The sequence below is a fragment of the Carcharodon carcharias genome, chromosome 11 (genome assembly GCF_017639515.1).
Source record: "Carcharodon carcharias isolate sCarCar2 chromosome 11, sCarCar2.pri, whole genome shotgun sequence".
Taxonomy (NCBI): Eukaryota; Metazoa; Chordata; class Chondrichthyes; order Lamniformes; family Lamnidae; genus Carcharodon; species Carcharodon carcharias.
Genome location: NC_054477.1, coordinates 28,149,174 through 28,173,696, shown reverse-complemented (window position 1 = coordinate 28,173,696; position 24,523 = coordinate 28,149,174). Strand labels below are relative to the sequence as shown.

Sequence of the window (24,523 nt, the reverse complement as noted above, 5' to 3'; positions counted from 1 at the left end):
CTTGTATCCACTAGAGTTTAGAAGAGTAAAAGGTGACTTGATTGAAATATATAAGATCCTGAACGATATTGACAGGGTGGATGTGGAAAGGATGTTTCCCCTTGTAGGAGACACTAGAATTAGGGGTCACTGTTTAAAAATAGGGGTCACCTGTTTGAGACAGAAATGACAAGGATTTTTTCTCTCAAAGCGCCGTGAGTCTTTGGAACTCTTTTACTCAAAAGGTAGTGGGCCAGAATTTTACGTTCCCCCGGCGCATTCTGAGATGGTGGGGGAGCGTGAAATTGCATGGATGGGATTCCCTCCATGTTCCCACCTGTCCCAACCTGGTAGTGATTTTACGCTGGGGCAGGCAGGGCCTTGGATGGGAAGCCCGCCCTTGTCTCAGTTACGGCTCTTAAGTGGCCACTGAAGGTCCTTTTCCTGTCCAGCCTCAATTTTTAGGTTGCTGGGCGGGTGACAGCTCAAGGGGGGAAGGCCGGAGCTAAATTGAGATTGATCTCGGGTGGGAAGGGGCATGGCTTGCTTCCATCAGAAGGCCCCTTCTGACTGGGGGTGCCCTCCCCTTAGTGACCTTTGGCACACCCTCCCCCCACTTTCCACGCCCATGCCTATTGCCGGAGATCCAAATCCCTCTCTACCCTGGGACCCCTGCCACTCACCTACTCTCTGCGTCCCAGGATTTAGTTCCCGGCGGCTCCCTGCAGTGCCTTTTCCAGCCACTGCAGCGCTGTGCCTGGAGTGACTGGAGATCTGCTGGCCAATCTCCAAGGTGAGGACTTCCTCCTGAGTGGAAATCTCGCCTTATGCCAATCAACGCTTGTTAGAGCGTAAAGTGGCATCAGGGCTGCTGGAGTTGGCAGCAATGTGCCCTTGCCACCCTAAGAATTCAGGCCATGGAAGCAGAATCTTTGAATATTTTTTAAGGCAGAGGTAGATAGATTCTTGATAAGCAACGTAGTGAAAGGCTATTGGGGGTAGGCGGGAATGTGGAGCTGAGGTTACAATCAGATCAGCCATGATCTTATTGAATGATGCAGCAAGCCTGAGAGGCCAAATGGCCTACCCCTGCTCCTAATTCGTATGTTCGTTAACAGGCGAAGGCACACGAATTTGACCCCATGGATATCCAATCACTACTCCTTGATTCACTTTGGCTTCTCTTTTCATCTGACCGGCGCCCTGCACTGTGTTCTTTGGTTCCAATCCTTGAGTTCTCACCAAAAGGAAAACTGTTGGGAATGGATTATGTTCCCCCTTGAGCTCAGTGAGGAGCTCTTCCCCGATGCAAACCAGAAAATCAAAGGTAGCAGGAATCTGAGGATTAATCATTTGGGCCCAGTTATTACTAAATGTAAGAGGGATTAGTGAGAATCAAGTTTAAAAAGTTCTACCTTTACCTTCACTTTAAAACCTTTCTTTACAGGCCTCAGTTCGCCAGAAAACAAACCTTTGCCAAAAAAGGCAAGAGGACCAGCTAAAAGGTAAGTGGAAAATAATACCCATTGCCAAAAAGACTGCCCGGCAATAATTCTTTCAGCTTCAATTATTTATTGCATGGGTTATTTTAATGGCAGTAATATTTAACTATTGTTATAATAATGTCATGTGTATCACTGTATCGTTGGACAGTACACTTACACTGTAACCCTTTGCACTATGTGGTCTATCTGTCAGTGAGAAAACAATACATTGCCTTTATTTCAGCAGTGGACAACTTTTTCCATCAGGAAATGAGGACATGATGGAGGGGGAATGTTAGACTAGTGGCTAATGTTGCTGGCTGGTAATTCAGAGACCTGGATTGATTGTCCAGAGAACATGCCTTGAAATCTTACCTCAGCATTTCTTGAATTTAAGTTCAATTAAAAAAAAGGTGACTTCAGTCCCACACCAAAATGGTTGTAAAGTAACTGCCCTCTGAAGTCACTTGGTTATATCAAGTCACTTAGGGATAAGTAATACATGTAGGCCCTGCCAGTGATGCCCACATCCCGAAAATTAATTTTTAAAAATCCAAGCATGGGCGAGAGCAAAATTCAAGCAGCATTAAAACGGGAAGCAGAATGAATGTGGCAGTTCTTCAGAAGCAAATATCATAAATTTTTTTGAATGCGGTATTAAAATTAGAAAATATTTGAGATGCATATTGGACTAATCAGAAACTGAAGCGGCTAAGTGAGTAGCCAAGAAATGGCGGATGGATTATAATGTGGAAAAATGTGATGTTGTCCACTTTGGTTGGAAAAACAGAAATGAAGGATATTTTTTAAATGGTGAGAGATTGGAAAGTGTTGATGTCCAAAGGGACCTGGGATGTTCTTGTTTATAAGTCACTAAAAGCTAACATGCAGGTGTGGCAAGCAATTAGGAAGGCAAATGGTATGTTGACTTTTATTGCAAGAGGATTTGAGTACAGGAGTAAAAAAGTCTTGCTTCAATAGTGCAGAGCCTTGGTGAGACCGCACCTGGAGTATTGTGTACAGTTTTGGTCTCCTTACCTAAGGAAGGAAAAACTTGCCTTAGAGGGAGCGCGATAAAGGTTCACCATACTGATCCCTGGGATGGCGGGATTGTCCTATGAGGAGAGATCAAGGGGACTGTGCCTATATTCTCTGGAGTTTAGAAGCATGAGAGGTGATCTCATTAAAACATACAAAACTCTTGCAGTGTTCGACAAGGTAGATGCAGGAAAGATATTTTTCCCTGGCTGGGGCATCTAGAACCAGGGGTCACAGTCTCAGAACAAGAGGTAGGCCATTTAGGACTGAAATGGGGAAGAATTTCTTCACTCAGAGGGTGGTAAATCTTTGGAATACTCTACCCCTGAAGCCTGTGGAAGCTTAGTCATTGAATATGTTCAAGACTGAGATAGATAATTTTCTAGATAGTAAAGACATCATGGGATGGAGATAGTGTGGGAAAATGAAGTTGAGGTAGAAGATCAGCTATGATCTTGTTGAATGATGTTAGGAAATAGTGATAGTTTAAGTAAGTTATATTGGTATTTGTGGGTGTTAGGAATGAGTTTTAGCTTTAAAGTTTAAGTTTGATTTGCATTTCTGCATTTGTGTATTAAGAAAAGGTCAAATTGAGTTTTAGCTTCATTTTAAAAGGTGCCTGAATTTCTAATGAGAGTATTAAGACTGTTGCAGCTAAGTTAACAAACAACAGTAGAAAAAAACAATGCTGTTGCCAAACAACAGGGGTCTAGAGAGGCAGGCCCCTCCCATAGACACACAGAAAAACTAAAGAAACAGCAGTTTTGAGTTTGAAGCCAGGATTCCAGGGATACTAGGCACTGGGAGAGGAACTGCAGCATGAGAGCAGCTTTCCTAAAAGAACCAAGAAGTCCCAAGGCCAAAGGAGTGAAACAGGAACGGGAGAATGTCTCAAGCAGACCTTCTAGTCAAAGGAAGGACAGGAATCTGGAAAAGGCCCTGTTAATTGAAATTAAGAGTGAAGGGCAGAGAGAAAGGCTCCAAGCTTCAGATTTAAAGGGACAAATGCTGCAGAAAGCAGATTTAAAGGGAGAAAAGCTTGCAAGAGGCAAGAAGATCCAAAGAGACAACTGAAGGTCTGGAGCTCTTTGCTATGGACGTGTGAAGCAGTGGTGTACTGTTGACAGCTGAGTCAGTGAGAGAGAGAGTGCTTGGAAGAAATCTTGAATGCATGTGGTGCCCCAGGGGAAAAGAACGTCAAAGGAGAGTTCAAAACTCTGGAGGTGAACCCTTGCAGAAGGTGTCTGAGAGAAAGCATCAGTTTGGGAGCAGATTCCAAAGCTAGATTGAGATTGGAAACCCTTCTGTGAAGGATGGAGTTCAGTGAGACTGGTTGGCTCACGGTGTGACAAACATCTGGGGGGAGTTAATGAGATATTCATAGCATCTGATTGAGGTGGCATCTGTCACTTGTTTTCAGAGTGTGGTGCGTCTGACCACAGGGTGCCTATTGGTTTACATTGGTGTACGTACCGTGAACATTAGAGTACAAGATAGCTTTTGCAACTGGTGTTATCCTTATAAATCTGTATATATCTATAAATGCAGTGTTGTGGGTGAAGGATAATTGTAATATAGTTCATCTCTTCTAGCTTAATAAATGTTTTATTCTTTTGTTAAAAGTTAATTAGCTGACTCTAGTGACTCTATTCAGTGGCCACTCTCCACGTATCTAAACAAATAAATAAAAGTTAGGATCTATCAAGCTGGGTTCCACCCTGGGCTCAGGCCTGTCTAGTGGTATCCTCAGCTGGGGATCATAACAATGGCGGAGCTGGATTGAGGGGCCGAATGGTCTACTCCTACTCCTATTTCCTATGTTCCTGTGAAATAAAAAGAACAGTACAGCAGTTGTTTACAACAAATGATCCACAAATTAATGCATTTTGGAGTAGTGAAATAAAAGTACTAAGGGAAAATATTCCAACTTTCCCTCCCCAGTTCAGATAAGTTACTTCTACCTTTAACATTGGGAAAAGCTTCCTTTCCCATCTCTTCTCAGATTCTGAGTTAGAGAGAAGCAGACATTTTCTTGTTTCATTCTGAAAATGTTCCTTAGCATTTTCCTTCACCTAAGTGCCCAACATATTCCACCTCCAGGGAATCACTTCCCTTACCCATTATTATATTTTTTATAAAAATGTTTATATTTGTCCAAATTCAAAGGAAAACATGTGTAGCTGGTGTGTCAACAAGCTCAAGTTGTACTGCTCCCTTAATCCAGTTACCTTCTGGAGTGAACACAATGGGGACAGTTTTGACTTGGAGTGCTGCTGTAAAACAAGTGACACTGGATCAGCTGCCCGTTGCTCATCCATCCCAATTTTCATTTGCACTGATTTCACTAGGAATTAAAAGCTGGGGGAAAAAAATAAAGACTTGCACTAATATATTGCTTTTCATGATTACCGGACGTGCTTTACAGCCAATTAAGTACTTTTGAAGTGTAATCACTTCAAAGTGTAGTTTTGAAGTGTTGTAATGAAAGAAGTGTGGCAGCCAACATGTGCACAGAATACTCTCACAAACTGCAATGTGATAATGGCCAGATAATCTTGTTTTTTGTGATATTGATTGACGGATAAATATTGGCCAGGACACCGGGAATAACTCTCTCACTCTTTTTCGAAAGAGTGCCAGGGGAAAGATATTTAGCAGACATCTAAATCTAAATCCGCATCTTACACTATAACCATCAGTCAAAATTACTCCCATTCTTTTGTTTTATGGATTGGCTACAGCTTTTCCCTTTGGCCACTTATGCTTGTTTTGCAAATTGTATTTCATCACTATAGTTTTTATTACAACCTCTGATTTTGGATTAAAATTCCAAATCTAAACTTTCCGTCACAATCTCACTCAGCTGATATTCTATTTGTAGATGTACCTCCTTAGTCATTGGGCCAGGGAACCAGTACTGCAGAACTTGGGTAGTATTATAGGAGTGGCTCAAATGCCTTGGAGGGATTGCCTAGTGAATTCCTTGGCCAGGATTTTCCCCTTGGCGATTTGGGGGTGGGGCCTGCTCGCCGAGGGGAAAAAGATGCGGGATGATGTCGGGAGCAATACCTGATGTCATCCCGGGCCATTTAAATCTTAAGGAAAGCGGGCGGACAGTGAAATCAGCTGTCCGCCCGCCGACCTATTCAATGGCCAATTAAGGCCATTGACAGGCTCATCAAGATAGTTAAATGCCCTGCCTGGCCAACCTTAAGGCTGGCGGGCAGGCCAGGAGCCCCAGTGGCCTGTAGATTATTAATGAAATTTCGTCCACTGGCAGGATGAAGTTTTATTACCGTTTTGTAAAAATTTAATAAATTTTATGAGTTTGTTATCAACATGTCCCATCTTGTGTGACATTGTCACGTGAGGGGGACATGTTAATAATTTTAAAATGTCTCTATTTTTTGACTTACCTTTCACTAGACTTCCTGAGACAGGACTTTGCCTCAGGGAGCAGTGCGCTCTTTCACACGCATGCGCAAAAGAGTGCATTTTAACAGTTGGGGAATCCCTCCACCCCCCCCGCACAGGAAGCGCATAGCACTTCCTGTCGGGCAGGCCTTAATTGGCCCGCCCACTCCAAATGGCGGGAGGCCCCGTTTCGGTGGCAGGGGTTGGCTGTCCACCCGCCGCCGAGCCGGTGGGACCCGCCCGCCAACCAAGGGCTAAATTCTGCCCCTTGTTTCATTTTTTCTGTAGATTGTATCACTTAGGCAATTAGCTAGTCCTGCTAAGAGAAAAATAACTGGTTGGCAAATACAGGGACCTTCCTGGAAAAGAATTGTTTAACTGTACTCTACCTGAGCTGATTTATTATGTAAGTGTAAAATGCTCAGTTGGTTATAAAACTATTTTCAAAATAAATTTGTAGTATTTGAGTATTGAGTAGTTATTGAATGCCAAGCCCTCTGTTTATGGTTTCTCATGAAACATTCTTTACTGATCTATTTACAGCTCTCTGGATATTTCTTCAGCTCACTGGCTCAAGACAAATAGTTTGATTGCAAAGAAACTCACCATAATGGATGCACTTGCGCCGACTGCTGTTGCTCAAACTGCAAAGTATGTCCCAATCTTAGACAAACATATTGTATCCAGAGTGTTTGATGAGGTGAGAACTCTCTTCTCCCATTTACATAGAATTTCTGAACTGTTGAGGAAAATATGGAGATTATATTCTATATAGTTGATCTCTTGTGGTGTTCCTCCTGCACATTCCAAGTTCGCACACACAGATCTGATACTCAGTCGCTAAAATGTGTTTAATCTGGCCTATCGTTTTGGAGCAGTGTTTGGATATATTATACGCAGAAGTGTTTAAATAGGTGGATAGAGGCAATTACTGGGAAATGGTTGTAGTTGGGCAGTCCTGGTCCCTACCTTTGAGGAGAGGCCAGGTTATCGAGGTCAGAAAAAAAACAGAAGAAGTTACTGTCTTTAAATGTGTATCCATAATAAGATGTGACATTTTGATGTTTAATGTGTGAAGAGTAAGGTCTGAAATGCTAGATACAAGACTGTGGAGATGCAGGTATTCAAATTGTTCATTAGCAGGTTGCAGGTCTGATTGACATGGGAAATTCATCCTCTAGTGTTTCTACTCTCATTGGTTGAGACCATTAAAGTCCATGTGGCAAATCATAGAAGTAAACTCCACTTCACCACTCTTCTATGTCATTTTTGGAACACTGTTTTGATACCACTCTTTATTAAAAATACTTAATGATAAAATCAATGTTTGACTACACTACAAGAACAGAAACATCACTTCTTCATCACCAGATAGCACCTGAAGTCCAATATTTATACATCCTTGAGTTAGACTTTAAGTTAAAACTCAAGTGCACATTTTGGTCATAACTGGTGCTGAGGTATGAAGTTTCTATTCTTTTTTCTGCTTGCTTTTTCCCTGACATCACTGTTGAGATTAGGTTTTGATCATGGAGCTATGCACTGGCAGAAACCCATGTGCTACCAGTCTGTGGCACGCCATGTTTGAACATGACTTCATTATAATTACCCTTCAATTTCTGTTTTGGTTATTTCCTTTGGTTTTCATCACCTCTCGTTTCCCTCTCTGGCTCATCTTGTCTTTTTCTCATGCTTTTTGTCCCATTTCTACCTATGTTCGTTTTGTCTGAAAGAGAGAGAAAAATAAATTTTCCCTTCTTATTGCATGTGATCTCTTGTCTTACAATCGTATTATCTTTCTATCTTGTCACTTCCGGTGCTTGACATTAGGAATTTTAATTCAGGTAAGCTGATAAACCTTGTCTACTTGCCAGAAGTTTCTGGAGAAATCTTTGTGCCATGAATGTTCCTGTGGAAGACTGAGATTTGGACTGGAAACTAGGAAAGGTGGGAAGTTATAATGGAGCAGGGGACTTTCCCAATCTTTTTTCTCTCTGATCTGGCAGACTGCAATATAAGATTGAAAAATCTATGTCTTTGGCCCCACCACAAATTCCATACCGTTGCTTCTGATTCCGTCCCTCTTCCCAAGCACTGTCTTAGGTTAAATCAGACTTGTTCATTAGTTCCACCATCCAATATGCTAACTGAGCTTCTGATCCCATATGTATTTTCCATCACAAAGACATCTACTTCTGTCTGTATGAACCTCTGCCCTCGCCTCAGCTAAACTCTCATTCGTGCCTTGGTCACCTCCAAACTTGACTATTCCAGTGGCAGGTCACTCACCACCCCACATTTAAAATTCTGATATCTGTGCTTAAATTTCTTCATGACTTCACCCTATCTCTGTAACCTCTTTTAGTTGTAACACCCTCCAGAACTCTTCGTTTTTCTGACTCTGATCTCTTGTGCACACCGCCACCATTGGCAACTGTCTTCAGCAGTCTAGGCTCTATGCTTCCTCTCTCCTTAAATTACTCTACCTCTCTACCTCCATCACCGTTTTTAAAACCTTTATTAAGACCTGCCTCTGACCAAACTATTGGTCACACCTCCTCATATTTAGCTTTTTTTTGGCTCATATTTAGCCTCTGTTGGGGAGTTCTTGAACATTAAAGGAGGCATTGAATTTAAGGCGGCATTATTGTTATTAATATTGTTGCCTACAGAATCAAAGAGGGAGTTAGAGAAGGTTGAAACTCGCCTCGCTCAGACTCAGAGCCAATACCATTTGCTTTTGCTACGTCTTCTCACCTCCTCATTCACTGACACTCAGGCAGATGCAGAACCCGCGAAACAGCGGAGAGAACAGCATGCAGTGGAAACTGATTTTAGAGAAGTGTCCATGATCCAGTATAGTAACATATGTTCACCTTATGTTAATGTACCTCTAGAACAATGGCCTGCCAGTAGCCCAGAATGAGCCAGCACCTCTGAGCATCCTCCAATGTTACTCACACTCACATTTGTTAGCGCCAAAACGGTAGGGCACACCCTGGAGGATGGAGATAGCCACCTGGAGCAGGTTGTATTGAATAAGTCTCTAGTGTGCTAGCGAGGAGGAGCAACTAATGGTGCCAAAGAATTAGCAGGAATACACTGTCTGTATGGGCACATAGGAAGCCATTAGTGATAACTCGGTATTTTGTCAACTCCATCCATGTGGTGAAATTTGACATGCTGCTCCGTGGGTATGGAGCACGTTCTTTGTGCTCAGCATGTACCTGCTGAAACAAAATTTAACCCAAACTCTTCAGGAGCAAAGGAGAACAAAGCAAGTCACTGAAACAGCTTTTCATTATCGAGATGAATGAATGTACCATTATATGTGCGTGAATGGAAATCTTAAGAGCTGATCTAAAATGAGCAGTGCAGAAGAAAAGTCTTATGCTAATTAAAATAAAGATCTTTGTTTATGATAATCTTCCTGAGGGAAGAAAGCATTAATAGTGGAGAAGAACAACTTTATTAGCAGCATTTTAAGTATGGCTTTTTCATCTACATTTCCAGCAATGTTCTTAATATATTTTTTAATGGATTTAAGGTTTAACAGCAAATAGCAACCATGAGGAATCTTCATTAATGAATTAAAAATGATGCTGCATTTAAGGACAGGAATAATTTTCCTCCATAGTTCTTTTCAGACAATTAAAGTGAATTTCCATTAAAAAAAACCCTTGAAGCTAGATGAAGAAGCTTATTACTGCCTTCAATTAAAAAAAAAACTTGCTTGATTTTACTGCCTACACGAGAATGCTGCACATTCACTTTCATCATTTTCTCTGCATTTAAGTTGCTCAAACTTAGAGTCAGAATGAGCAGGAGTGAGGTATTTGACCATTGCAAAGGGAGGGTAGGCAAATGGTAAATAGGGACATTCGGAGTCATTAATGAGCATATACAATTCTACAAAGTGCACTAGATTGCTGTGTACTTGCCCATCATATCCTAAGTACAACCTGAAGTATTTTGGGCCAATACGTTACCTTTGAAGTGTAGCCTTTGTTATGGAAGCAAACATGGCAATTTGTGCTCACCAAGTCCCCACAAATACCAATGAGATAAATGACCAGTTGTTCTATTTTTTGTGGTGACAGCTGGGGTACAACAGGAGAATTTCCCTTCTCTTTCTTGAATAGTCATATGGGAACCTTTACCTCCACCTGAACATCTCATCTCCAACAAAGCAGCACTCCCTCGGTGCTGCACTGAAGTGTTATCATGGATTTTGTACTCAGTCTTTGCAGTTAAAATCAACTTATGAGAAAAAAACTTTCTATTCACCAAAACTAAGTCATGAAGCCTGAAACTATGAGTTAGGTTACCTTGATGACGACCAAATGTTTTAGCCTTATGAACGCTGTAACCTCAGAATGAGAACTGTATGGTCAATATTATATAATTATTTTTTGTTTAACAATTGCCCATGCAGAATAAACAACATGGAAAAACGTTTTACAGTAAATATCAGGTTACAATATTAGTTTGTAAAGTCACAAAATTATATTTGGAAAAGCTATCCTTACCCCTGGAACTGTGTAGTTAACTCTATTTATGTGGCAATCAACATTATGGGCCGGATTTTCATCCTTCGGATGGATAGAGGGAGTTGGGAAATTTCTAGGCCTGACCCACCTGCCTCAGGAGAAAGTGCCTGCACAGGCAGAATTCTCACTCGGGGGGGGGGGTGGGGGCGGTGTGGTTAGTGTTAACAGGGGTCAGGCCCATTGCCCTCTGGAAAGAGTTCAGAGGCAGCCACAGTCCCAGTTACAATAAAATAAATGAAATCAAAAACAGCCCTCTAGCCCTAATCCTCTAGCCCTCACCCCTAACGCTCCCCTCACATTTCCCATGCCTCACTCATGCCTCCTACCCAGACCTCTTGGCCCCTCATACCTTCCATTCCAACCTATGGCACGTCCTTGCCCACCAGTATGCACTTTGTACAGAACTAATGAATCCTGTGGCAATAACATGGATGGAAAAGCTTTAAAAAGCATTATTCATTCATAACTTCTTACTTTCTTAAAAGAAATGCTGTTACTACAGCCCTATGAAAGTGTCAATCATCTGGTCCCTTTAAACTATCAGTTGCAGAAAGTGCAAACATTTTATACCTTTTTGTCTTAAGTAAATAAACTTTACTCAATTGAGAAATACATCACAGAGAAAGAGCTGTTAATCAAGCAATGTTTTCCCTGGGGACTAGCTGTTTTAACAGACTAATGGATGCCTGGGCTCTTAAAGGGGCATAACTTGGCATGGATGGTATGAGAGGCCATGGAGGGTGTGTGCAGGGGCATGGCTTAGCATGAGGGGTATAGGTAAGACCTTTTTAACTTACTTTTCAAATGTTGCTCCATCCAGACTATAATTCTCTGAGAGGCCGTGAATGACAAAGCCTTCAAAAACTGGCCCAACTCCATGAAAAATGCAGGGTTTAGGAGATGCCTACCCCTGCAATGGAGCTGGCCAGGTTGGGAGTGCAGGGTGCAAGCTTACAATCTACACCAGCCTGCACCCTTATCCCATGCTAGTAAAAATTGGGGTGCTGGGAATGGGGCCAGGAATCCTGGCATCTGGCCCTGGACATCATTTGTACAGGTCAGTGGAGTTTTCCCCACTCTGTGAAAATCCAATACTTTTGCTTTTCCAGTGTATGTGTGATTCTATGGGAATAATGTAATCGCATCCTTTTAGTTTTCAGAGATGAACTCTCATCCAAGTTTACTGAAGTCAGTCCAGTGGGGATTGCATTTTAAAGGCTGTGGATGAGTTAGAGATTCACATTGAATCCTGAGGCCAATGGAGACCAACAGCAGCCACTGGTGATGGGCTAACCAGAGATCACTGGGGCCGCATTGAAGTGAGCCAGAGCCCCCCACCTGTAGAGGACCTTTTGAGTAATTATAATGAATTAGGGCAGACACCATGTCAAACCCTTGGTAGCTCTGGTGTTACTTTTGTCTTCCTAGTTTTAGTTTTAGTCTTTTGCATGCCTACATTGTTTAGAAAAGTGAGTAAAGTTATAAAAATGAGTAAGATCGAAGATCATGTGCATTTCTTTCTTTATTCTTTCATGATATGTGGGCATAACTGGCAAGACCAATATTTTTGTCCATCCCTATTGCCCTTGAGCTGAGTGGCCTGCTATGCATTTCAGAGGGCAGTTTAGAGTCAACCACATTGCTATGGGTCTGGAGTCACATGTAAGTCAGACTGGGTAAGGATGGCAGATTTCCTTCCCTCAAGGGCATTGAGGGCTAAAGAGAGTACAGTCAGAACAAATGTAAATTGGGATCTGAGGCTGAAGTAAACAGTGATCAAGAAAATTTATTTCTCGGAATTGTGTCTGCCAGCATCACCACAGTAGATCACCTATGTGTATTTTTATATTAAAAACGCAAGAAAAAATGAGAATAAAACTGAACTGACCCTTTTCAGTTGATATTACTTTTAAAATAATAAATAATATTTTGCTATATTTCAGTCTGATATTAGTTCTGTTTTAATCCAGGTTTTACCATTAGCTCATGTGAGCAACAGCAAGAAGCAGATTACATTGATTAATCCATTGGGTGTGAACCTGGAAAACTACAAACAAAGGCTCTTCCAAGCTATCCAGTCCTGTGAAAAGTAAGCAGTCAGTCAGCGAGATGCTAGTATTTCCATAAAATAGCAGCAAAATGAGCGTAGGAAGGACTGTTCAATGTACCATGTAGATTGTTCTGTTCTTCATTGAATCAACAATCCATCCAATTCTTTGTTGACTTTCTCAACTTCCATCAGCAGTTCCAGTTACTAAGTGGGAATCTGTTATTGAAAATTAAGAAGTAATTCCTATTATTCATGGGATGTGGGCATCAGTGACTAGGCCAGCATTTATTGCCCACCCCTAATTGCCTTGTTCAGGGGGCATTTAAGAGTCAACCACATTGCTGTGGGCTTGGAGTCACATGTAGGCCAGACCAGGTAAGGATGGCAGATTTCCTTCTCTAAAGGGCATTAGTGAACCAAATGGGTTTTTACAACAATTGGCAATGGTTTCATGGTCATCATCAGTTCCCAATTTTTATTTAATTCAAATTCCACAATCTGCCATGGTGGGATATGAACCCAGATCCCCAGAGCATTACCCTGGGTCTCTAGATTACCAGGCCAGTGACAATACCACAACTCCACCACCACTTAAGCAAATGTATGTTTAGTCCAGAGCTTTCTCAGTTTATAATCATAGTTCTGTTTTTATTTCTTCTTCATTAATTTATGTAAAATAAATGTGCAGTTTAAGGAACCTAGTTCTTTTGTTTAAATTTCTGCAATTTATTTTTTAATGCAAATTGGATTGAACTTCCTTTACCTTGCTTCATACCTCTGAGAATTTAACATTTGGAGTCATTTTGATTGCTCTCCATGAAGCTTTATCACTATCCTTTCTTGGGGCAGAATTTTGCCCTTGGTGGAGGTGCTCGGCAGGGGTGGGCGGGGGTGGTTGAGAAGCCGACTACGATCAGCACCCCACACCGCAATTTTACACGGGCGGGCCAATTAAGGCCCACCCAGTGTGGAATGCGAGCGGCAGCGCTGCTTGTGCAGGCAGGGGGAGGAGGGTGAGCAGGCCTAGCGTGAACTTTGCACATATGCACGAAAAAGCGCTTCAATCTCCCCGAGGCACAGAGCTGCCTCAGGGAGATGAAGCGCTGTTTAAAAAAAATAATGAGAATAAAAATGTCATAAAACATGTCCCCTCATGTGACTCTGTCACATGAGCAGGGGCATGTTTTGAATTCAAGTGTGAAATTTTAATTTTGTTTTTATTTGCTTTAGGAAACCTTATCCCGCCCGTGGATGAGGTTTCCTAAAAAGTGCAAAGGCTGCTGGTTTTATCGCCTGCACACCAACCATAAGGCTGGATGGGCAGCGTAAATTTGAAATTAATTACCTTGGTAATGGCCTTAATAGGCCTTTTAACTGTTGGCGGGCACGAGCCAAACAAAATATTGCGGGACTACTCGCCTGATGTCATCAAGCGTCATTTTACGCTCGGCCGAGTTGGGCGTGTGCCCGGTCACTGAGCTCAATATTCTGCCCAGGCATTATTTTGGTCACACTTGGACACAAAATGTGATATTACTGAAACAGTAAGATTGAAATATGGCAAATTCCATGCTTACATAAATTGTGCCCTGTTGAACTTCCCATGGTTGACCCTCATTTAATATGCACATCAGGCCTCTGGCTTGCTGCTGTGAGCACATTAAAAGGTGGAGGATTAGAAAATCTGGCATGCAATCAGCCTTAAATGGTTGCAATTCTGGTTTAAAGGGATTATAATAGTTTGCAGCCTTTCCAAAGACAGGGTGGAGCAAAATAATTGCTTGTTTTAAACAAAGCTGTGTATAAGGAAATCAACATGAAGTCGGTAAAATAGGTTGTGGGTAAGTGACAGAGCAGTGGAGCACACAAATCCCATCTGATAGCTGATGAAATGGGGGAGCTGCTGCTTCAGATGGGTGTGAGGTAGGCTGTCCGGTTCGGTTTGGCGGAGCTATATGCCTGGAAAGTGGTGGCAACTATTACCAGCAATCTTCACACTACTTGGGAATGGATCTAGAAGAAGGTGACAGACCTGAACAAAGCTATGTAGGTAAGGGCACCCCACAGTACCGTTTACCAGATAAGTGGTGAAGTACGTATGATGCCAGTCTGTTGCAACATTTATTGCTGGCCTATGCCAAGCCCAAACAACTGTATAGCTCTTTCCTTGCTTTCCAAGCATACCTGTACTCCAGTAGGGCACATGTCCAAGGTGCAGCTTGCTAAACTCGGCATATGGATGTCATCTAAAGGGCATCATAACTAAAATCGTTGTACCACAACCTCGCTGCATGACAAATGGTCATGAAAATATTCCAGTCATTAAATTTATTTTCACTGGTGAAAAGAAGATTGAAGGGATTTATGATAGTGTTCCTCAAATGAAATTTATATAAACAGCCTATTTAACATTTGACAGTGAGCAGTGGATGCAAGTATAAATAAACTCCAACAGAAAATGCTGGAAACATTGAACATGTCAGGCAGCATGTGGAGAGAACAGCCAATTAAAGGTTTTGGGTTTGAACCCTTTTTTTTGTTCACACATGGGATGTGCATCACTGGCTAGGTCAGCATTTATTGCCCATCCCAAATTGCCCTTGAGAAGGTGGTAGTGAGCTGCCTTCTTGGACCTCTGCAGTCAGTGTAGTGTAGGTACATCCACAGTGCTGTTAGAGAGGGAGTTACAGGATTTTGACCCAGCAACAGTAAAGGAAAATTGACATATTTCCAAGTCAGGATGGTGAATAGTTTGGGGGGAAACATCAAGGTGGTGGTGTTCCCATGTACCTGTTGCCCTTGTCCTTCTAGATGGTAGTGGTCATGGTTTTTGAAGGGGCTGTCTGAGAAGCCTTGGTATGTTTCTACAGTGGATCTTCTAGATGGTACACACTGCTGCCACTGTGAGTCGGTGGTGGAGGGAGTGAAGTTTTGTGGATGTGGTGCCAATCAATTGAGCTACTTTCTCCTGGATGGTGATATGGTTCTTGAGTGTTATTGAAGCTGCACTCATCCAGTCAAGGAGAGTATTCCATTACACTCCTGATTTGTGCCTTGTAGATGGTGGACAGGCTTTGGGGAGTCAGGAGGTGAGTTACTCACCATAGAATTCCTAGACTCTGACCTGCTCTTGTAGCCACAGTATTTATATGGCTAGCCCAGTTCAGTTTCTGGTCAATAGTAACCCCCCAGGATGTTGATACTGGGGGATTCAGCAATGGTAATTCCTTTGAATGTCAAGGGGCAATGGTTGGACTCTCTCTTGTTGGAGATGGTCATTGCCTGACACTTGTGTAGCGTGAATGTTACTTACCACTTGTCAGCTCGAGCCTGAATGTTGTCCAGGTCTTGCTGCATTTGGACATGGACTGTTCAGTATCTGAGGAGTTGCAAATGGTGTTGAACATTGTGCAATCATCAACGAACATCCCCATTTCTGACCTCATGATGGAAGGAAGGTCATTGATGAAGGAGCTGAAGATGGTTGGGCTGAGGAAACTACCTTGAGGAACTCCTGCAGTGATGTCCTGGAGCTGAGATGACCACAAACATCTTCCTTTGTGCTAAGTATGACTCCAACCAGCGGAGAGTTTTCCCCCTATCTCCATTGACTCCAGTTTTGCTAAGGCTCCTTGATGCCACACTGGGTCAAATACGGCCTTTTCACAGAGGAATTTTAATGAATTATCCACACCTGAATGTGCATTATATGTGAGGCCTTTTGTTCTATTTCCAGATCTGGCCTGACACAACCCACTTCTTGTGATCCTTTCAATGACCTGACTCAACCCTTTGAAAGTCCTCCTGGCTCCCTTGAACTTGCCATCGGCCTTTAGAGTCTTTCCTATCATAGGTGTTCCCAACTCCCCTGACCCACATGCAGTCATTTTTTGGCAGGCCCTGCCTTTGGCCTCAAGTACTGACTCGAGTGTAAAGTTCCACTCCCCTTGATGTTTCTTTGCTTGTCTACTCACTTTCCTGGGCCAATTCACCCAGCTCATGTCCTCCTTGGACCATCTACCTCTAGTACATTCTGATCTGCTTGGCCATTTGTCCAATCATTCCAAATAATTCTGTGCCCGGCTGCTTGCATGCTCCTTGTTTCCTGACCAACCTTCCACTTGCCGGCCTCGTCTGAACACTTCTGTCCATTCTATCTATTCTGACTACGTCCCGTTCTGTGTGGATGCAAGCCTTTCCTTTATTGCAGTATTGCCCAATAGAAATCATGGCTATGGCGATGGTGTTTTAGCCACATGCACTAACTTTAGTAGAAAGCACCTTAATACACTCACACAATAGAGGTAAATGCACATCATGGATATATCTACTGAACAAACATCCAATGTCATTCACTGAAGTAAAACAGTCCAAGTGATCAAAATGTATTTGCGCATTCTGTTTTTCATCTTACCAACAAACACACAAAAGTTTAAAGTACCACATATATACATGGCAAATGTTTGGAGATCACATACCCCCAAGATGTGGTCTAGTGTTCATTGTTTAACTTGTTCATCAAAAAGGAAATTAGCCACTTCTGGATTCCCAGTTGACCACATATATTTATAATGTCTAATGCATTAACTATACTGCTTTCGAGCAGCTCTGAACTTTGCTGCTGAAGTTCTGTAAATAGAGTGGCTTCATGAGCTGCCTGAGGACAAGAGAAAAGCTAGTGTAGCCACGTAGAAACCTAACCTGTCAAATAAAGCAAAGGGTCAGTGTGAAACTTGTAACATTTACAGGATGACTGAAGGGCTTGAACTTAAACATAATTAAAATGCAGCCATTCAAATACATTTGCAAAATAATTCAGCTGCACTTTTTATTCCTGAACAAAAAAAGCAATATGATGATTTGGAAAAAATGTACATTAAGTTAGCACACTATTTGCACACCTGCTTATTTTTACTACTGCCTTGTCTTATTGTGGTGTGAAATTCCTCTTCTCTCGAAGGAAGTCAGCATGAGGGCAAAGTGGTATTTCCAATTTTGCGTTAACGTTGCCTTTTTAAAATGACAAGCCTCGTTCCTGTTAATGTGGTGCTCAGACCTGCTGTTTGAATTGCAGCAGACCAAATCTAATCATAGTAAAAGAGTCTGAGCATCCTCTGATGTTTTAAAACATAATTGCATGTTTCTTAACACTTAACATAATGTTTTAAAAAATTGCTTGTCTTGGGAAACTTAATATCACTCTGAGGCCCGGACTTTTGTCATGATGGAGAGCCTCTCTGCAATAGCCAAAATAGTGAAACTGCCTGAAAATCCTAAGTCCCACCCCAAACATGGCACTTTCCATTTCCCCAGAGGTGGGGTGGTTTTTGGGCAAGCATGGTTTACCATTTAAATCATCAGGTGCCTCCACTGAAGTGGGATTTTGGTAGCCTAGGAGTGTGGAACCTGAAGTGTGCAGAGTAGAGCTGGTAAGAGCAGGTCGGAACTTGCTGTATTTCTTTGGATTGCTAGAGGATCCTTTGATGCGGTGGGGTACTCTTGTGGACTTTCGCTTAAAATTTTTATTCGTAGCTGCAGAAATGCACAAAACAAGGCCCAACCGTCTTCCTTAACCTGAGGGAGTAGGAGGGCGGGGGTCCTGGAATTGCAGGGCAATTGTTTTTGTCCCTACTGACTTGTGCACCCCAGGTGCCAGGAATAACTTTGTGCTGGAGAAGAGTGCATTACACTTCTTGTGAAGGAACATAGGAGATGGACATGGCACCCTCGCACATAGATGTCTTAGAAGCCAATCACCATAAGCAGCTGGAGGCCAGAAGGAGGGTGGAAGAGGCAGTGCCATGCACACGAGGGAGGAGGAGGGGGAGAAGCAGGAGAATCAGGTACTAACCTGTGGGAAGAGTGTACAGACCTAGGACATCCTAGTGTTGAAGGAAACTGAGGCTTGCCGGTCACATGGTCCAGCAGCAACTCGAGCCACAACCCATTGACCCCCCCCCCAAGTCCTGCCTCTAGCTGTGAAGGTAAGTGCTGCTCAAAGCTTCCAAGCCTCCGGATCTTTGCAGGGATCAATCAGGAGACCTGTTTGGTATATCCAGTTAGCAGCACACAGCTACTTTAAGGCTAATGCCTTGTTTGCTCATGTCGGGGATCACATTAATTTCCCTCAGATGCAGGCCTTTTATCCAATTAACAGGCTTCCCTCGGGCACAGGGTGTTATTGGTTGCACCCATGTTGCCATAAAGGCTCCATGTCAACACGCAAACATCTTCGTCAGTCGAAAGTCCTTCCACCCATTCAGCGATCAAGTGGTTTGTGACTACAACAAGGTCTTCAAGTATATGCATTGTTCCCCGGTAGCTGTCACGACTCCTTCGTACTAAGGAGTTCCCAACTCCCTTGACTATTTCAGCCATGTTCGCAGATCCATTGTTGGCTTCTAGGGGACAAAGGCTACCCCTTAAGAACCTGATAATAACCCCCTTTGGAGCCCCCAAACAACACAGAATGCGACTGCAACAGTAGCCATGCCGTCACAATGAGTACCATTGAGCAGGTCGTTGGCACTTAAAAGATGCAATTCAGATGCCTCAATCGCTGAGGCGGAGCTCTGCAATATGCCCCAGCAAGGGTACCAAGAATAGTAGAGGTGTGCTGCACGCTGCATAACATTGCGCAGTGGAGAGGCTTACAAATCGATGACGACGATGCCATGGGCAGAGCTCCAGCCTCTTGAGGAGGAGGAAAATGAGGAGAAGATTCTGGAATGGATGAGGATGAGGAGGCAGCTGGGAGGCATGGCCATGTAGCCAGGGCTGACTCTGTGCAGAAGGCAGTCATTGCCAGGCGGGCCCTAAGATTCTCATAAGGTCCCCCAGTATCACAATTGTCACGTGCCAGTCTCTGCTGGCATCCTTACACCTAAAATAACATTGGCTCCACAGTTATTCAAGGGATTCCCCACAAGGGAGAGAAGAAACATCAATGAGTTTGACTCAGTCACATTCTTATGGCTGAAACTCTCCCCATCATTACCATGGACCTCATCATACTGTAAACACACATGGTAATAAGGCATTCACAGCATTAACCTGAACATGAGCCCCAATGACTGTAAATGAGGAGTTTATGCCACCAAATTGTCCATAATCAAACCATGCCCACAATCTGAGAGTGACACAATGTCAGACTTCAAACCGTTTACATGCTGATAGGCTTGTCTGTTGTAGTATACATGCAGATAAGGCATCCTGCACATGCAGAGCCCATAAATGTGCAACAACAGCTCTTTGAAAGAACTTGTATACTATTCATTCTGGCCAATAGCCCTCTTTCTGAAGTAGCGCCACATGCCACAGTCCAGGCTTCCACATACCTCTGCCTACCACACAAAGCACATCCTGTGACATCTGGAAAGCAAATACAACCAAAGTAGTGGGCACAGCAGATGACCAATTTTACCTGCCCTATCTAGCTGCGTTGCCTACACATAGGCCAACGTGTGCCATTGCTGTGTAGACGAATGCCTTGCACCAAGCACTCACGTTTGAGATGCACCTGGTGTCCACCATCCGTCCATGGATTCTGATCACTGAGCCTCCCCTAAAGTCAAGCTTGGATAGACAATGAAAGACACAAGGAGCATCTCAGCGCTTGAGCCTTTGAACACTGGAATCTTCTGTGATACAGAGGAGGAAGAAGAAGCCTTCTGTAGCAACACAAATCAGCAAGCAGCCTTGATCCTGTCGACAGTCAAGATGGACCTCAGCATGCCACCCTCATTATTACTGATAAGAATACTGTTATCATTCTTTTTGAGTTCTGTAGTGTACAAATACACTAAGTCATCTACAAGTGTATGTAAATATAGTCAAGAAGTGCTCAAATGTGATATATACAATGGGAAAAGTGTAACCACGGTGAACCCATTAGTGCTCTAGGTGAGATGGTGCCCTGTGCTCATGCACAGGAATGAAACCGGACATAGAATGGAATGAAACCGGAAACCATGGAATGAAACCGGATGGACTACCCAGCGTTGACCTAGACACCGGAAATGGTAATGGTAATCGCAGCGCTGTGGACCCTACAAAGTCCTCTGTACATCTGGGGGATAGTGCCAAAATTGGGAGAGCTGTCTCACAGACTAATCAAGCAACAGCCTGACATAGTCATCCTCACAGAATCAAACCATACAGATAATGTTCCACACTCCACCATCACCATTCGTGGGTATGTCCTGTCCCACTGGCAGGACAGACCCAGCAGAGGTAATGGCACAGTGGTATACACTCGGGAGACAGTTGCCCTGGGAGTCCTCGACATCAACTCCGGACCCCATGAAGTCTCATGGCATCAGGTCAAACATGGGCAAGGAAACCTCCTGCTGATTACCACGGTACCGCCCGGCCTCAGCTGATGAATCAGTGCTCCTCCATGTTGAACATCACTTGGAGGAAGCACTGAGGGTGGCAAGGGTGCAGAATATACCCTGGACGGGGACTTCAATGTCCATCACCAAGAGTGGCTCGGTAGTACCACTACTGACCGAGCTGGCCGAGTCCTAAATGACACAGCTGCTAGACTGGGTCTGCGGCAGGTGGTGAGGGAACCAACAAGAGGAAAAAACATACTTGACCTCATCTTCACCAACCTGCCTGCCGCAGATTGCATCTGTCCATGACAGTATTGGTAGGAGTGACCACCACCCAGTCCTGTGGAGATGAAGTCCCGCCTTCACATTGAGGACACCCTCCATCGTGTTGTGCAGCACTACCACTGTGCTAAATGGGATAGATTTCAAACAGATCTTGTAACTCAAGACTAGGCATCCATGAGGCACTGTGGGCCATCAGCAGCAGCAGAATTGTACTCGAACACAATCTGTAACCTCATGGCCTGGCATATCCCCCACTCTACCATTACCATCAAGCCTGGGGATCAACCCTGGTTCAGTGAAGAGTGCAGGAGGGCATGCCAGGAGCAGCACCAGGTATACCCAAAAATGAGGTGTCAATCTGGTGAAGCTGTATATCAGGACTATTTGCGTACCAAACAGCATAAGCAGCAAGTGATGGACAGAGCTAAGCAATTCCACAACCAATGGATCAGATCTAAGCTCTACAGTCCTGCCATATCCAGCTGTGAATGGTGGTGGACAATTAAACAACTCAATGGAGGAGGTGGCTTCACAAGTATCCCCATCCTCAATGATGGGGGAGCCCAGCACATCAGTGCAAAAGATAAGGCTGAAGCATTCACAACAATCTTCAGCCAGAAGTGCTGAGTGAATGATCCATCTTGGCCTTCTCCGGAGGTCCCCAGCATCACAGATGCCAGTCTTCAGCCAATTCGATTCACTCCACGTGATATCAAGAAACGGCACTGGATACTGTGAAGGCAATGGGCCCTGACAACATTCCGGCAATAGTACTGAAGACCTGTGCTCCAGAACTTGCTGCGCCCCTAGCCAAGCCGTTCCAGTACAGCTACAACACTGGCATCTACCCGGCTATTTGGAAAATTGCCCAGGTATGGCCAGTACACAAAAAGCAGGACAAATCCAACCCGGCCAATTACCGCCCCATCAGTCTACTCTCCATCATCAGTAAAGTAATGGAAGGGGTCATCAACAGTGCTACCAGCGGCACTTGCTTAGCAATTATCTGCTCACTGATGCCCAGTTTGGGTTTTGCCAGGGTCACTCAGCTCCTGACCTCATTGCAGCCTTGGTTCAAGCATGGATAAAAGAGCTGAACGCCCAAGGTGAGGTGAGAGCGACTGCTCTTGACATCAGGGCAGCATTTGACTGAATGTGGCATCAAGGAGCCCTAGCAAAACTGGGGTCATTGGGAATCAGGGAGAAAACTCTCTGCTGATTGGAGTCACACTTAACACAAAGGAAGATGCTTGTGGTTGTTGGAGGTCAGTCATTTCAGCTCCAGGACATCACTGCAGGAGTTCCTCAGGGTAGTGTCCTAGGCCCAACCATCTTCAGCTGCTTCATCAATGACCTCCCTTCCATCATAAGATCAGAAGTGGGGATGTTCGCTGATGATTGCACAATGTTCAGCACCATTTGCGACTCCTCAGATACTGAAGCAGTCCACGTCCAAATGCAGCAAGACCTGGACAATATCCAGGCTTGGGCTCACAACTGGCAAGTAACATTCGCACCACACAAGTATCAGGCAATGACCATCTCCAACAAGGGGGAATCCAAGCATCACCCCTTGATGTTCAATGGTATTACTATCACTGAATCCCCCACAATCAACATCCTGGGGGTTGCCATTGACCAGAAACTGAACTGGACTAGCCATATAAATACTGTGGCAGTCCACTTGATTGGCACCACATCCACAAACATTCACTTCCTCCACCTCCGACGCACAGTGGTAGCAGTGTGTACTATCTACAAGATGCACTGCAGGAATTCACCAAGGCTCCTTAAACAGCACTTTCCAAACCCACAATGACTACCACCTAGAAGGACAAGGGCAGCAGATGGATGGAACACCACCATCTGGAAGTTCCCCTCTAAGTCACTCACCACCCTAACTTGGAAATATATCGCCTTCACTGTCACTGGGTCAAATCCTGAAACTCCCTCCCTGTCAGCACTGTGGGTGTACCTACACCACATGGGCTGCAGCAGTTCAAGAAGGCAGCTCACCACCACCTTCTCAAGGGCAACTCGGGATGAGCAATAAATGCTGGCCTAGCCAGCAAAGCCCACATCCTGTGAATGAATAAAAAAAACTCCTACGAAGTGCCCTGTGTTGCCTCCGAGGAGGTTGAGGCAGGGCTGCTTACTCCTCGGTCTATATGACATGATGGCCGGCTTCATCGTGCAGGCACCCATTGGGAACCCCCTTCTGACTGCCGCCTCTGTGTCTCTGCATGGACAGTCATGGTGACTGGCACATGTGCAGCTGGTAAGGGCTCTGGTGGAAGGGCTAGGGAGGTGGAGGCAGATGAGATATTTGGGCAGATTTCAGGCACATTTTAAAGGAGAAAAGAGTGGTGGAGAGGAGTGGCTAAAATCTGGGATGCTCAAGTGGCCAGAATGAGAGGAGTGCATCTCAGAGAGTTGCAGGACCGGGGGAGATTACAGAGATTGGGAAGGGCTAGACTATGGAGGGATTTAAAAATAGGGGTGGGAATTTTAAATCCAGGCATTTCTTGATTAGGAGCCAGTGCAGGTCAGTGAGCATTGGGAACATGGTATGAGTAAGGTCACTGACAGCCGAGTATTGGATGACCTTAGCTTTATGGGTGGCTGGTCAGGAATGCATTGCAATAGTCAGATCTAGAAGGAACAAAGGCTTATTATGTTAGGGTTTCAGCAGCTGATGAACAAAGGCAGGGGTGGAATTAGCTTATGTAATGACAATTGATGCCAGATCAGTTCTAAATTTTAAATGTGACATTGATAAATTTTTATTATCCAAAGGTGTTAGGAATATGGGGCAAAGACAATAAACAGAGTTAGGTCACAAGTCAGCAATGATCTCATCGTATGGTGGAACAGGCTTGAGGAGTTAAATGGCTTACTCCTCTTCCTATGTTCTATGCCTAGAAGGAAATAGAGTGTCTTAGTGATGGGAAGTGTCAGTGATGGACCATGTGAAGGTGATAGAGGGGTGGAAATTGGAATCAAAATTGTCAAATTTTTCCAGTTCCAGATGAGAGCATGAAGTGGCACTGATACAGTCATCGATGTACCAAGAAAGAGTTGTGGGATGGGGCCTGAATAGGACTGGAACAAGGAATGTTCCACATACCCTATAAAGAGACAGGCATAACTGAGGCCCATGTGGGTATCCATTGCTACACCTTTTATTTGGAGGAAGTGAGACAAGTTAAAGGAGAAATTGTTCAGTAAGAGAACACGTTCAACAAGACAGAGAGTGGTGGTGGATGCGGATTGTTCGGGTCTCTGCGCAAGGAAGAAGCAGAGAGCCCACAGACCATCCCGATGGGGGTGGAGGTGTAGAGGGATTGGACATTCATGGTGAAGAGAAGGCAGTTAGAACCAGGGAAC

General features: G+C 43.9%; 1 protein-coding gene across 1 annotated transcript in view; it reads left to right on the top strand.

Moving 5' to 3' along the window:
- The window catches only part of LOC121283860 (von Willebrand factor A domain-containing protein 3B-like), a 330,503-nt gene that overhangs the window by 127,256 nt on the left and 178,724 nt on the right, over window positions 1–24,523 (top strand). The window contains 3 exon segments of the mRNA XM_041198660.1: window positions 1,427–1,484; window positions 6,459–6,615; window positions 12,436–12,554. Coding sequence (XP_041054594.1) covers window positions 1,427–1,484; window positions 6,459–6,615; window positions 12,436–12,554 — 334 coding nt within the window.